The 14060-nt window shown below is 37.3% G+C and overlaps 4 protein-coding genes across 5 annotated transcripts in view; 1 reads left to right on the top strand and 3 right to left on the bottom strand.

The window, feature by feature from the left end:
• The window catches only part of rfx7a (regulatory factor X7a), a 49783-nt gene extending 44856 nt beyond the window's left edge, over positions 1-4927 (bottom strand). The window contains exon 1 of the mRNA XM_056265429.1: positions 4540-4927. Coding sequence (XP_056121404.1) covers positions 4540-4655 — 116 coding nt within the window. The 5' untranslated portion in view covers positions 4656-4927. The remainder of the gene's footprint in view (positions 1-4539) is intronic.
• A 956-nt stretch (positions 4928-5883) lies between these two features.
• On the top strand, positions 5884-8875 carry tex9 (testis expressed 9). Its single transcript, XM_056265434.1, has 11 exons — positions 5884-6094; positions 6250-6313; positions 6485-6564; positions 6649-6688; positions 6781-6857; positions 6963-7138; positions 7226-7308; positions 7392-7565; positions 8109-8243; positions 8427-8561; positions 8665-8875. Exons 1-11 carry the CDS (start codon positions 6063-6065, stop codon positions 8749-8751), a joined length of 1083 nt encoding a protein of 360 aa, XP_056121409.1. The 5' UTR covers positions 5884-6062; the 3' UTR covers positions 8752-8875.
• A 95-nt stretch (positions 8876-8970) lies between these two features.
• Positions 8971-10763, bottom strand: calml4a (calmodulin-like 4a). The gene is made up of 5 exons (XM_056265438.1): positions 10413-10763; positions 10300-10330; positions 9992-10132; positions 9488-9676; positions 8971-9198 (listed from the first exon to the last, which is right to left on the bottom strand). The coding sequence occupies exons 1-5, from the start codon at positions 10572-10574 to the stop codon at positions 9101-9103; spliced, it is 621 nt and encodes a 206-aa protein (XP_056121413.1). The 5' UTR covers positions 10575-10763; the 3' UTR covers positions 8971-9100.
• A 1031-nt stretch (positions 10764-11794) lies between these two features.
• On the bottom strand, positions 11795-13781 carry cln6a (CLN6 transmembrane ER protein a). 2 transcript variants are annotated; one of them, XM_056265435.1, is made up of 7 exons: positions 13585-13781; positions 13248-13368; positions 13056-13154; positions 12713-12901; positions 12574-12629; positions 12350-12469; positions 11795-12159 (listed from the first exon to the last, which is right to left on the bottom strand). In XM_056265435.1, exons 1-7 carry the CDS (start codon positions 13728-13730, stop codon positions 11892-11894), a joined length of 999 nt encoding a protein of 332 aa, XP_056121410.1. In that variant the 5' UTR covers positions 13731-13781; the 3' UTR covers positions 11795-11891. The 2 variants fall into 2 exon arrangements, with proteins under 2 accessions (XP_056121410.1, XP_056121411.1); XM_056265436.1 differs by having other exon boundaries at positions 11798-12159; positions 13248-13365; positions 13585-13780.
• Positions 13782-14060: the final 279 nt, after the last annotated feature.

The following is a 14060-nucleotide window of genomic DNA, read 5'->3' as shown; positions in this document are numbered from 1 at the left end:
AAAACTTTTATTTTGGATGTGATTAATCACAATTAATCATTTGACAGCCCTAATTTATATTAATCTTTGCAAATCGCTAGCTGCACACTTCACGATGAATGCGTCTAAGGTTTACACTCAGGGTACATTACAGCATGTTTTCTATGTACAACGTTCTCAATATAATTCATAATCCCACGTTTATACTGAACAACACGTTATGGTTATTGTGTTATTGTGTTACAAACGGTGTACGCACAGCACAGAGAGGCGGGGTGAGCACAGCTCATTATCATTTAAAGTCATATGCACTGAAACGGCGTGCTGAAAACAGAGCTGTTTTTGACCAAGTAAAATAAGTGTTTTCTTACAATACTAATGAGAATTTTTAATTAAAGTATATTACAAACTTTTAATTTAGACCCAAAAGAATGATATTAGCTTGTACAAAAATGGCATTATATGACCCCTTTAAAGGCTAAAGTCCCTAGTATAGCCTATTGGCTATGTTGTATCCTCAGAATATCAGCAGTGAACTCCGTCTCTGATGGGCGCACGAGTTTCGGTTCATTTATGAGACGAGCTCCAGTTCACACGCAAGAGATCGCACCGTCGCTTCCACATCGTCCTGATTATATGTCTGCTATATTTGTATAATTCCAGGCAATTAGTTAATGAAACAGTGATTAAAATTAAGACACAATTTATACAAAACGAAATTTAATTTAAAGAAAGGCTTTCTACAAAACAAAACTTAAAGTGGTCAAAATCATGTCTGACCCATCTTATGATCCTATCTTACTCATGGTGTTCACTTTTCATATAATCGACATAGATTAAATAAAAAATAACATTATATTATGTTAACATAAATATGGAATATAATTTTTGTAATTGAGACATGTTGGAAAAGGTGTTCATCTTTCATTTCGTTCAACATCATGTTTAAAGCGGTTTACCGCTATACCGCGGGAATATCTTGCTTTTCAACCGCGGATAGAAAAAATACATACCGCCCCAGCCCTATGTGTGCTCGTTCTGACGCCGGCACTAAACTGTAATGGGCAACACCACTCCTATGATGAACTAGGTATACTTGAGTATTCTGTACTTTTTAGGGTCGCATCTTGTGACGTCATGTCCTGTTTTTGGATTGTTTAGATGTATTTGGTCCGTCTTGATTTGGTGCCCAAGAAACATTTATTATTATTATTATTGAAAACAGTTATCTTTATTATGAAAACCACAATACATTTTTGGTCAGGATTCTTTGAATATAATGTTCAAAAGAACAGCATTTATTTGAAATGTACATATTTTGTGACACTAGAAATGTCTTTACTGTCACTTTTGATCGATTAAGGGCACCCAAGATGAAAAAACGTAATTGCTTTAAAAAAAAAATAGTAGTGTATTTGTGTATGACACTATACTGTTTGTGTGCACGTGTTTTGGGAAACAAGAAATATGATCAAAAAGTGCATGCAATATTCATCTGTGTGCAAATATAAAATTACATGCAAAGAAAAATCTCACACCTTCTAAGTAAATCGCAGAAAGAGAGAAATGCTATGATACACAACTAGTCTTCTCAAACAGGAAAACTGTAACTTTCATTGGGACTGAGAGTATATTGCAGACCTAATTATTTGGTTAAGATTAAATGAATTGGTAAAATAACTGTCAGTTATGTCTAAAATAACTGCATTAATCTATTCCGAATCCACTGATAACAACAGCTGAGCCCACCAAGTGCAGCTACATCCAAACAAAACTGCATTCAAAAAGAAAAGAACTAAACACTGTTACTTAATGATTGGATTAATAGCTATATTTGTCTCAGATTCCCAGGAAAAGACAATAAAGGTCATAATATGAACAAGGTTTAATTCCACCATTAGTTGTATGCGCTTATTCCAATAAGAATGTTTTATGCAGCAAAACCACAGACATAGATCCTTCCATTGTTTGAGCATCGGTCTAAATGTAGGCTAAACCAAAACAGAATCATCTAACAGCACCGAAGCAGCAGTTGCGAGCCATTCTCAGAAACTGCAGCTTGGCAAAAACAGCTGGGCTTTTTGCCAGCGGTGCTATAGCTCATTTTCATTTCTCTTTGAAGGTGATTACCACCATTGTGTATGGATCTCTTCCCCTCCTCCCAATTCCATCTTATTTCCCTTCATATGTAGATGAAGAAAGATTCACACACACTGATGTGGACGTACATACACATTAACACAGCCATGTAAAAATAAGGGACCTTTCAAACTCAGCTTTGTGTGTAACTTCAACTTGTGTGTGTAGCTGTTAATCTAAAATTACCTGACAGATTTGGTGTAAACCAAGTGACAACATCCCTAAAATAAGCTTGAAGAGCTAAATCACAGAATTACACAGAAAGTACAGCTCATTCTTAAACAACCCCCTCTGCTGGTCTGTTGGCAAAAATAAATGTTTTTTTTCCTAACCAAGTGAGATTCTAGAGATTTGTCTGCTACTTCTTTTCAGTTTACAGGCAGTATTTATGCATCAATAATCTCCATCATCAATGTATAAATTACAAGATATTGCCATTAGTGACAGCCTAGTTGCTATAGGCAAATCACAATCTCTTTTCCACAAGGCTCGCCAGCACCAGTGCCAAATACCCTGTTCTTTTCCACAGAGACAGTACCATGTGCCAACCAGCATGCCAAATGCAGCTCAGGGGTATCAGCTATCACATCGACACGACAGGCCTAACCTTTAGAGCTCTGCTCAGAGTGAAGGGCAAGGAGCACAGGCTGAGACTGTCCACTCATCATATGGATGTCTGTCTGCGTAAACAGTCAATCCATTTAATAGTACTTAGAGCTATAATGAACAGCAGAATTCGGGTGTGAACGACACACAGCTTCAAGTTAAAATTAAGTCAAATTTACAACAGAAAAAAAAAAAAATCCATCTGTGGATCATCTGCCCAATGCTCGGTCCTGGACACTAAACTGATATTGTTAAGTATTTTTTTTTTTGTGTGTATTTCGTTGTTATAATTTGGTTAAGATTAAATGAATTGGTAAAATAACTGTCAGTTATGTCCAAAATAACTGCATTAATCTATTCCGAATCCACTGATAACAACAGCTGAGCCCACCAAGTGCAGCTACATCCAAACAAAACTGCATTCAAAAAGAAAACTACTAAACACTGTTACTTAATGATTGGATTAATAGCTATGTGTCTCAGATTCCCAGGAAGACCATACAGGTCTTAATATCAACATGGTTTCACTCCACCATTAGTTGTATGAACTGATTAAAGGATAATTCAGTAAACAACAGAGCAACAAGGAATATGCTACATTGAGGGTTCCCACCCCTTTTTACAATTTTTTAAATAATAGTTGCTTATGAGTACTGGATAAAAACTTTAAAGATAAAGAATTATAGACACATACATACTAGCTAACACAACATTACAGAGGTTAAAAAAGTATATTTGCTGTAGAAATGCCCATGACTCTCCAATCTCACGCCAAAATACTCAGCAGAAACACAAATAATACATACTATTGCACGTAAAGGTAAACAAATCTACGCCACACACTGGACGTACAGTAGCCGCTGCTGCAGATGCATGTCGTTGAGAACATGTCTCAACATGCAAAAACAAGGGTGGTGGTGAGGGGGATGGAGGCTGCAAAATAATCGTGTCAGCGTTTTTTTTTTTTTCGCTGCCACAAGCAATGTGCACCAACAATGATCAATTCTAGGTAAAACTACTAACCTAAGACAGGACTGGGTTGAGTGACTATGCACACAGAAGCTATATATTTTCCTCAAAATATATACTGAGTAATACAAATGCATACGTTAGAACGCATGCGCTGCTTCGCTATAAACATCTTAAGCCATGGCTGCATGGTTTACGATGTCTTCATTCATGTCACAGTAACTAAGCGCGTACCCGATGAATTAATACACATTTTGGATCACTGCAACACAACTATAATGTGAAGAGCACAATAGGTCTATAACGGATGCATTGGTGTCTACAAGGAAAGCGTGTTCGGCACACTGGCCGTTTAAATGCGCGCGGCTGTACCCGGTCGCTGCTGCTGCACGCGAGTTGTTTACCATCACTAGCGCGCCCACTAAATCTGATAAGAGCGCGTGGTCGCGGGAAATCTTTCGCCCATTCCAAGACACAGACATTTCAATTTCTGCACACTTTCACGAGAAGACAAAAAAGCTCTTTGCCGATAAATAACTAATACACTGTCCACGACAGCCACGAGTAACAGTTAACCAACCTCAGATTTTAACCTCCATCTGCTCAGTCCAAAACAAACAACTTTGATAAGTTATTTTATCGTTATTATCACAATAAGGAAAGCAACGGCGAGATTAGTTAAATACACACCCATAGTTAACTTACTATAGCCATGACTCACTGTCAAGTGGAAACAAGGGAGCATCTAGAATAGAGCTAATTAGGATGGAGAGCTTTCGATCCCATTAACCACCACATATCCAGCAGCACTCACTTACTGGCCATTATTCATTCAGACAGACTTACCAGATTGAGTTCTTTATTTTTAGCTGCAACGCATTCGCCTCATCCCCTTGCAATCCTTGAACCGCGGAAGGTAAAGGTCCGACCCCAGGACCAGACTGCTGCTGGTCATCAGCCATCACGATGCGACTCTGTTGAGACGAGGATGGGGATCTAAAAAGTAGGCCTTAACCTGAACCTGGAGAATGCAGCTTTCCTCCGTATATAGTACATCACGATCACTGCCTGTTGATTTCACTGACAAATCGGACTCGGCTCTAATACATCACGTTGGTAATTCATGGTTTGTGGTTGCAGCTGAGGTCACTATCCCTGCGCGTGCATCAGGAGCAAGGAAACACTTCGAGCTGCAGCAGGTTCAAAGTCAGACACTACCTACCTAGTAGCTCACTGGCGACCACTGGGGAAGCTGCTGCTGCTGGGACCGCGCATGCGCACTGCGCCACCAGCGGAAACCCACACGAGGGTGCTGCAAGCGAGTTCATCTAGTTCAGACTATAATCACTCGTGTTCTGAAGCATAACTGGCTGTCAGTAAGGATTGATAATATCCCTCTCATTGTTTTACAAGATTCCCGTCATATTCGATTGTTTGTCTTTTTATCATAAAGAATTCACCTTGGCCTGGAGGTTGTGTTGACATTTCCTGTCATGTAACGTTATTGCCATAAATACAACATCAAATGATCTGAAATACACATTATACTTATTTTATCTTTTATTTACTGTCACGTAAATTAAGTAGGTGAACGATGACGTTTTTTTAAAGAAACGGGTTATAAAAAAGCATGTATACATAAAAAATTTAATGAAAGGGATAGTTCACGCAAAAATTCGGTCAGCATTTACTCACCCTAATGTTGTTCCAAACCTGTATTAAATTATTTTTTTCTGTTGAACACAAAAGAAGATATTTTGACGAATGTCGGTAATCAAACAGTTGATTGACTTCCATTGTATTTTTCCTACAAACTGTTTAATTACTAACATCTTCACTCCATCTTCTTTTGGGTTCAACAGAAGTAAGAAACTCATACAGGTTTGTTTGGAACAACATGAGGGTGAGTAAGTGATGACAGAATTTTCATTTTTGGGTGAACTATCCTTTTAAATGCCTCGGATGAAAAGCTAAGGTAGAAACTGTTGCTTAGCAACGGCGTCTCGCCTCTAACAAAAATGGCAGACCGCACACCCAGACTCGCGCTACCTCCTGTAAGTCAACGAAATACAACTCTTTAATCCTCGTTTCGAGTTATTCCGTATTAATTACAGTTTTGCATAAAATACTCTGTTGTGTATTAAATAAAATGATCTACGTTTTCCACTTTAAATTAAGAAAAGCCGTAAGAAGTAATAAAGAAAGTGGTATTTTGAGGGCGGAGAAAGATTAATAATCGCAAATCGCAATAATACTGATACTTTCTGTCTACTCAGTTAAAAAAGCCTCAAACGTCTTACTCAGAAAGGCCTTCCAGACCCAGACCTCAGAGCAGGTCTTTATCTGCTCCTTCAAAGAAACCACCACAAATGGACCTCTTAGCCAAAGAGGAGGAATACAAGTATGGGTTTAGTACTTAAATGCACATTAGTTTACATAATACGCTGCTTTGTATGTAGTTTATACCCAGTGACTGCATAACAGGTGCTATAAAGAATTTAGATGAGAACATGGTATCGTTAATATCTATCTGCTTGCAACTCTGATACTCTTCAGGCGTCTCAATGCAGAGCTAGAGGCAAAAACAGCAGAACTTGTTCGGGAAGCAGAGAAAGTTATGGTAAGAGTAGACAAAAATGTCAATGTGAAAAATAGCAAATGATTTTTGAAAGATCTGAGAGAATATGGTCTGTACTTTTAATGTGTATAGCTTATAGTAGCCTATGTCATATGTATGATGTTGCAACAAACCCAGACATTGACACTGTATGTTTGTGATTGTGGTTTTCAGAGGGATCAAAATGAGGTACTCTCTAAACCAATCTCCTCCCACCTCTCCATTGATACTGACTGTCATTTTGAGGTTTCTGGGTAATGGCTCTCACAACAATTTGACATGAGCATAAGCAACATCATTTGCTGTTTGCGAGCATAACATTTTGTTTGTCTTATTAGGACTATAACAAAAGAAACAACGTCTAAGCAGCCCACTACGGTACAACACAAGTATCATATGAATCAGTGCAAATGTGGATTAGATACAAGACCCCATTACTGACAGGAACCCATTTCTGTTGTGCTATGTAGATCATGAAAAACAAGAACTTCTCTGTAAAATCTTCAAAGACAAACAAGCCAGGTTCAGGAAATAGAAAGAATCCTCAGTAAGTGTATCCTCAAAGTTTTTATTATTATAAAATAATAATAAAAACATTTATTGTATATCATGAAATGCTATGAATCCGAATGATTTTGGGTCTTTGTGGTAGTGTCAACAGAAAAGCACCACACACTGTAGTTGATGATGTTGCTATTCCTGAAGACTTTGGGGATTTCTCACTTGCTAAGACAATCAGCATAATCGAGAACAGGGCGAGTGATGATCTCACTGAGGAACACTTGCAGGATGACATCATGCCCAGTGCTGGAGATGAGATGGGCGCAGGTTGGTTAAAAAGACCAAATATGTTCAAATATTGAATTTGTTGTTCTGTTATACTTTTTGACTTATAGATTCATTTCATTTTTACAGAAGCTCAGATCAGATTTTTGAAGGCTAAACTTCGAGTAATGCAGGAAGAATTAAACAGACTCTCATATGAATCCAACAAGAAGGTAAGCCGTTTGAGATGTGTTCAAGGTTGGTTAATCTATTCAGTCAGGTCAACTCACTCTTGCTCAAAATCCCTTTTGTGAAGGATGATGAAAATAGCACTTTATGCAGCAAACTGAAGGACGTGGAAGAGGAAAGGGCAAGATTGCAGAGGACTACAAATGTCCAACAGACTCAGGTTGAGAAGCAAAGAGCTTTAGCTGAAGAATCCAGTCGGAAGTGTGAAGGTCTGCAACAGCAAGTGGCAGCACTGCAAAAGGTACTTGAATTGTTGGCAAAATATTATTCAAAATTCTACTGAAACAATCCACAATCTACTGAAACTTATTGAAGTTACTTTCTGACAGAACAAGCGTTTCTGACAGAAATGTATGTTTTTTTAACCTCACTGTAACTCAATTCAAATAAAACATATTTGTCTTAATTCCTGTTAATCAAAGCTGTGCCAGGATCCAGAGCCATGGAATCCTCGGCATGGGCTCTTTAACCTGATTAGTCCTCTGTGTGTAAAGTGAGACTGTGCCACAGCTGCTCAGAGTGCAGAGCACACTGCACTTGGGCTTCTGGGACAGATATCTTTGGAACTCACCCTTTCCCTCATGATAGGGTCATGGAAACTTAATGATGATAGAGAATAACAGTATAACCAGATAGAAATTCCAATCAGAATGGGCCGTATTGCTTTAAAAAAAAACATCCATTCTGTCATCTTACTTTAGACTTTTTTGCATGTGCATGATGTTTGGGTAGGTAAGTATGTTTTCTTCGGTTATACGTAAATGCCTGTGTCTGTCCAATCTAGGAGTTGGAAAGCATGAAGAGAACCCATAAGCAGGCAGCCAATACACACAGTGCAACAGAGGTGCGGTTGAATAGAGCTCTAGAGGAGGTTGAGAAGACTAAAACTCAGCTCAACAAACTCAAACAGAGCAGTAAGGTAATGTGAACTCAGAGATAAACCAGCATGAAATAAAACAAAGTGATGTCTATTCAGTTTTTTTGTGCAACAAAACCTTGAGTGAACTGTTTGGCACCACATCTACTCCAGAAGTATTTCAAATTTAGATGGCATTTTTATTAATTTCACTTCTTCTCTTATGCTTTTTTTACCCTACCGAAGGATTCAACCAGTCAGGAGCACCAGAAGATTGAAACCTTACAAGCTGAGAACAGAAAGCTGGAGAGACAAAATGCTGAGCTCATCATGGGTTTTAAAAAGCAACTTAAGCTAATAGATATTTTAAAAAGACAGAAGGTAAGAAATCAGTATCTTTGCAATTACTTGAAACTGTCATTTCCAAATACAGTAATATCATATCACACTAACTAACTTTATGTTTATGCTGTATTTTTGAAAGATGCATTTTGAAGCGGCCAAGCTGTTGTCCTTCACTGAAGAGGAGTTCATGAAAGCTTTGGATTGGGGAAAGGATGGAGTCTCATAGGTTTCTATTTTGTACTTTGTAAATAGATTTAAAAATAGATGACTGCAAACAGTTTGCATTTCAAGAGCTCATTCACTGTTTAACAATCTTCAAACTTCAATAAATAATAATATGCTGAATATCATGTCAGTCAGTGTTTCTCAACCCTGCCACAATAATTCAATTATTTACATCATTGCCATCTAGTGGTAAATACTGAAATCACAACATCTATCCAGATTTGACTTTTCATTTGAACTTTTAATCAATTGTTGTTGTTATTTTTATGTATACACTGAACAAAAATATTGTATTCCTGCTAGTAAATAACTGCTTTATTCAGGGTATGGGCCAAACCCACTCTTCTTCATTAGTAGTCCACTGAAGGAAGTGTGACCATTCTGGTGAACTCCTCATAATGAACGAGTCCATCACGTCCAACATTAGCCTCTTTAAAAAGCTTATCCACTGAAAAACAATGCACAGTTACAACACATTCATTCTGTCTAATAGTGCTACTATACTGGGATCTGACTGGGTCAATTGTTTTAGAAAATCGAAAAAATAAAATGTTTTTCTAAATTCCTCAAACAAGATACATCTCTAAAAATGTTTCATATTATAATATAATTTAATGGGGTTAATATTTAAATCAGTCCAGACCCTGACATTTAAAAAAAAAAACTTGTTTTGATTAGCTCTGATCTTTGAATAAATCAACATAAAACCAACCAGAAGGATCTGAGATGATTTATACCTTCTTTTTCAGTGAGCTTTTCTCCCAAGCCAGTGAGTTTAGCCCTTAACTCAGATGCCAGAATGTAGCCCTTCTTGTGTTTGTCTGTCATGCGCATAGCTTCCAGAATTTCAGTCTTAGGATCCTCCTGTTGCATCTGTCTGTGCATCATGGTTAGAAATGTAGAAAAGTCCAGCTCCCCTGTCTTATCTGTGGTGAAGATACAGCAGATAATATTTATGAACTACTAACATTAAAGAAAGCAAAGAATTCATTCAAACACAAGTAAATATTGGATATTTTACTTCAGCTTTTGTCTGATTCCAGTGCCTCAACATGCAGCTCTTACACTGGCTATAAAAATCAAATATGGCATAACTAAATATCTGATTGTTAATTAAAGTTGCGTGTGTGTTGTCATTAGCACTACATTTGACATTAGCCACAGGTAGCACAAGGAAGCTGAAAGTAGACAAGGAAGACATATTCACAATTCAATGGCATGTTAATCAAACAAAAAGTTACCTATTTTGTGGACTTGCAGATGTCTATCCACTTCATTAAATGTGGGACTTGTACCCAAACAGCGCATGACAGTAATAAGGTCTTTGGCTTCAATCTTCCCCTTTCGCTTCTTGTCATAAAGCGAGAAACATTCTTTGAACTCTACATGAAAACATGCAAAACCACAGTGAAAAACAGTTCCACAACAAAAAATCTCATTTCTCATAAATGTACTGTACATTGTTGTTTTTAAAAAATAACAATTTAGTGTATTTTACTATATTCATGAATTTACATTGCTCACTTTCTTTCTGTGTAACACAGCTTACCATCAATCTGAGTTTGTGTTAAGAATTTTGCCTGTAAAGGTTTAAAAAAAGATGTTGAAAAATCAACAATTGAATGAAAATAACATTAAAGAGAAAAACATCATCAAACTCACCATGTTTCGTCTGTTCAGGGAAAGAGTCACTCCCTCTGGATTACCTGTAGGAACTAAAGTCCACTGCAGTTTTGATGTAACTGATAGCCTTGTTGTCATAGGAACATTGATATAGGATCCAACTATCATGTTATACTGTCTGTTACAGTAGGTGCAGCTCATGATCACACTCACTGACTCACTAAAAGGTATATTTAGGGAGAACAACTTTTATTTTGATGAAACAAGGACATAAAGTAAAACATTTTACAGTAAGCCACAATGATGAAATGTCTTTATTATTCAATATACCAAAATGACAAACATAGCATTGTATAGTTTGCCTTGGGCAGACACAAGGAATAACACTGGAACCTAAGGGGTCATGAACTGCATTTTTTTTTTTTATTGTATAGGGTTCTCTGAGGTCCACTTATAATGTTATCAAGATTTTTACATCAAAATACATCCTAGTTTAGAAGTAATTTCTTGTCCTGTTTTTTACCCTCTCTTTCGATCACTCAGTTTTGAGGCGTGCCACATTCAAGACTTGGTAGCAGAGGCCCACTGCTATGATTGGGTAACAGTTTTACATATTAAAATAATTTTCAACGTCCCCGCCATTACACGTCTGGAATTGTTTTGAAAACTTCTTATGTTGAAAAATATCTCGTTACATAGTTGAAACATTTGCCAACAATGTTGAACATTTATGCGCATTACATATGCTTTATAAGACTTGGTTGTATCAAGTTAAAAGTTTAAGTACTTGGAGTTACCACAGTTATAATGATAACTTTTTCTGTGTATCGTGTTAACGGAATTATGAATGAATGTGCCATCGTTTGTTGCACTGTTGTTCTTATAGGCTATTCATCATTCATCCTTTTCAATAAAGTGAAAAATGTATACTAAAAGGAAACGTGTTGTAAAGTCTTTCTGATGACAAAACAGATGATGTCGCTCACTGAAGCTTTTATTTAGGATTAAAGTGAATGGCTTAGATCAAAACAACAACAAAATCAGCGTTCTCTACGTTCTCTCTTCCATTTCCAGGAATCTCCACATTAATCCTCAGAGGCATCGCTATCGTTTATTGCTGGAGTAACCCAGTGTTTGCGTCTCTCTCGTATTTATGTTGATTTTCTTCTGCAGAGGTGGTCTTTCATCACATTATGACATAATACTGTGACAAAATCTGAAACAAGTCGTTTTGGCAGCTTGGTTTCAATAAAAACTGTTTTTGAACTAAAGAGGAAGTTTTGAGTTCTGAAACTTACAGGATATTTTTTAATACGACCTCCTCTAACATGTCAAAATATTGATTTTTGACATCACCCCCCCCCCCCCCCCCCCCCCCCCCACTAAACCAGAGCAAATATTTCAAGAGCAAATATTTTCAGTTTCACTCAAAGTGTCATTAAACTTGGTTAAACTCGTATTTAAAGTATTTTTATTATAAATATCAGTGAAATGTAGTTCCGGATTTGCTGTTAGTATTTAACTGCCTTTGATGTGTAAGGTATAAAAGGACCAAGGCTCGGGGACATAGATGATACCGGGATACTTTTTGCGCAAAACCTCATCATTCCACAGATATGCGACCCAAACCAGAACTAATCCCAGAGTAATGATGAAGTTATAGAAGAGGAAACGGCCATTGCTGTCTAGCATGAAGCCCATCCGCCTCTGGCGCATAACAGTGGCAACCATGGCAAAAAAGGTGAAGACATAGAGAACAAAGATCTGCCCCTCAGTAATCAGATACCTGAAGAAATAGACCACATTAACGTTTGAACAACATTAACATCCTGATGTATTGTTTTTTCTCTTGTTGAATGTTCTCTTTCACTTGGAAATGTGTTACATTACAGAAATAAAGTGGCTTGAGAGTGTTGCTTCAACTTGATTCCACATCTCAAAAAATGCTTAAAAATGTATTTGAATCATTTACTTACCAATAGTACACTGCACTAGGGCCAAGTAGCAGCCAACCTGAGTAAGGCATCTTCTCATCTTTAGCTTGTGTAAAGCAGCCAGTGAAATACAAGAAGAGGATGAGGAAGAACGGGACATACCTATGATGATAACGGTGGAGGAGGGGATGTTTTAAACTCTATACTGTATGTAGACTTGCAGATTACACATACAGATCAAATGTGAGAATGGAAAATATACTTACCACATGCAATGCCCTAAGTGCTCATCATAGTAATACAAAAGCTCAAAGGAATCAATCTGAAAACCACATAAAGCATTAATTACCATTACCATCAAAACAAACCCATCATTTGTTTGATCTGTAAATCGAACCACTGTACCAGTGAGGTAGGCTTCAGATCCTTGATAATGGGGTTTTCTCTGACAGAAAGATGAAGCTGGTATCCACTGAGGATGAGACGATGGTTAATGGAGTCTCCCACTAGGTGTATGCTGGCTCCCATGACAAAGGTGATGATGCTGAGATAAACAGCTGAGCGAGGAAGGGCCGTGGGACTCCGCTCAATCAGCTAAAAAAGATTACAGACAGACCAAACCAACACTTTACTTTTACTGATGCATCTCAAACAAAAGCATGTTCAAAACATAAGGGAACACCCTATACACATCCTTTTGATTTTTACTTTGTAAAAGAAATTTTTAATTGTAAAAGAAATTGTGTACCTTCAGTAATAAGAATGGTGTAATGACATTATATGCCATGTGAAAGTAATCTCCAACACTTGGCTTATTTAGAGGAAACCATTCTAGAGGCATTACGATCTAGATGAAGAACATACAAAATTGTTATTGATATTAAAGAAGAGAAAAGGACATCTTAATGCACAGATCACACCTTGTTTTAACTTGTACTACCATAGCAATCGGCCTCCCAAAGTCTAGTATCCAGTTCTGCACAGTGAAACAGAGCCAGAGATCTGTGTGAAACTGGGACTGCGCTGCTGCTGCAGAAACTGTTTTCTCAGTCCCAGCCCTGCTTTTAAACAAAGTACAGCATTTTCATTGTAAATGCTAATTGAATATGCTTGTTTAATATACAGTCTGTACATTAGGAAAAAATGTCATTTTAATCGCATGCCATGCTTTTGAGCTGACAGACAAAATACAATTTTGACAATTAAAAGGCTTAACAGTAAAAAATGTGCACAATTAAATGGTGATATTAGATAACATTTCAGCATTAAAATCTGACCTCAAATATGCCGGAGCCAAAGCTGCAGACTGTGGTCTTCTCCGCATGGTCAATCGATTTGTTTTTGTTTTTATAGCAATGTCAAGGTTACTTTGTATTCTTTGCAACTCTACTATGGTTTTGTAGTCAAGTGTTAATTCATTCATCAATCACATTCCAGGTCACACATCGAAACTGTAAAAAAAGTCTGAATCCATCATTACTTTCGTTATAAGCCTTATTTCTACAACTTGTATCTAACTCGGTTTCAGTTCAATGATACAGTCAAATATATACTTATGTTGATATTTGTGTTTGTTTGAATCACGTGAGGTTTGGACAGGTTCTTCTTCAGTTACGGCTGCAAGTGCAACACAATATAGCACGCTTACTGCCATCTGCCGGACTTTATTAATATTGTCTATCCAGCCTACAAGATACTCCGGCTTTTTATATCTTAATATGACATAGTAGTATAATATTCCGAATTCAGCCCT

Source organism: Rhinichthys klamathensis, unplaced genomic scaffold (genome assembly GCF_029890125.1).
Source record: "Rhinichthys klamathensis goyatoka isolate OS25496 unplaced genomic scaffold, OSU_Roscu_1.1 h1tg000232l_1, whole genome shotgun sequence".
Lineage (NCBI taxonomy): Eukaryota > Metazoa > Chordata > Actinopteri > Cypriniformes > Leuciscidae > Rhinichthys > Rhinichthys klamathensis.
Note: the sequence above shows the minus strand (reverse complement) of the source record. Positions and strands in the feature narration are given on the sequence as shown.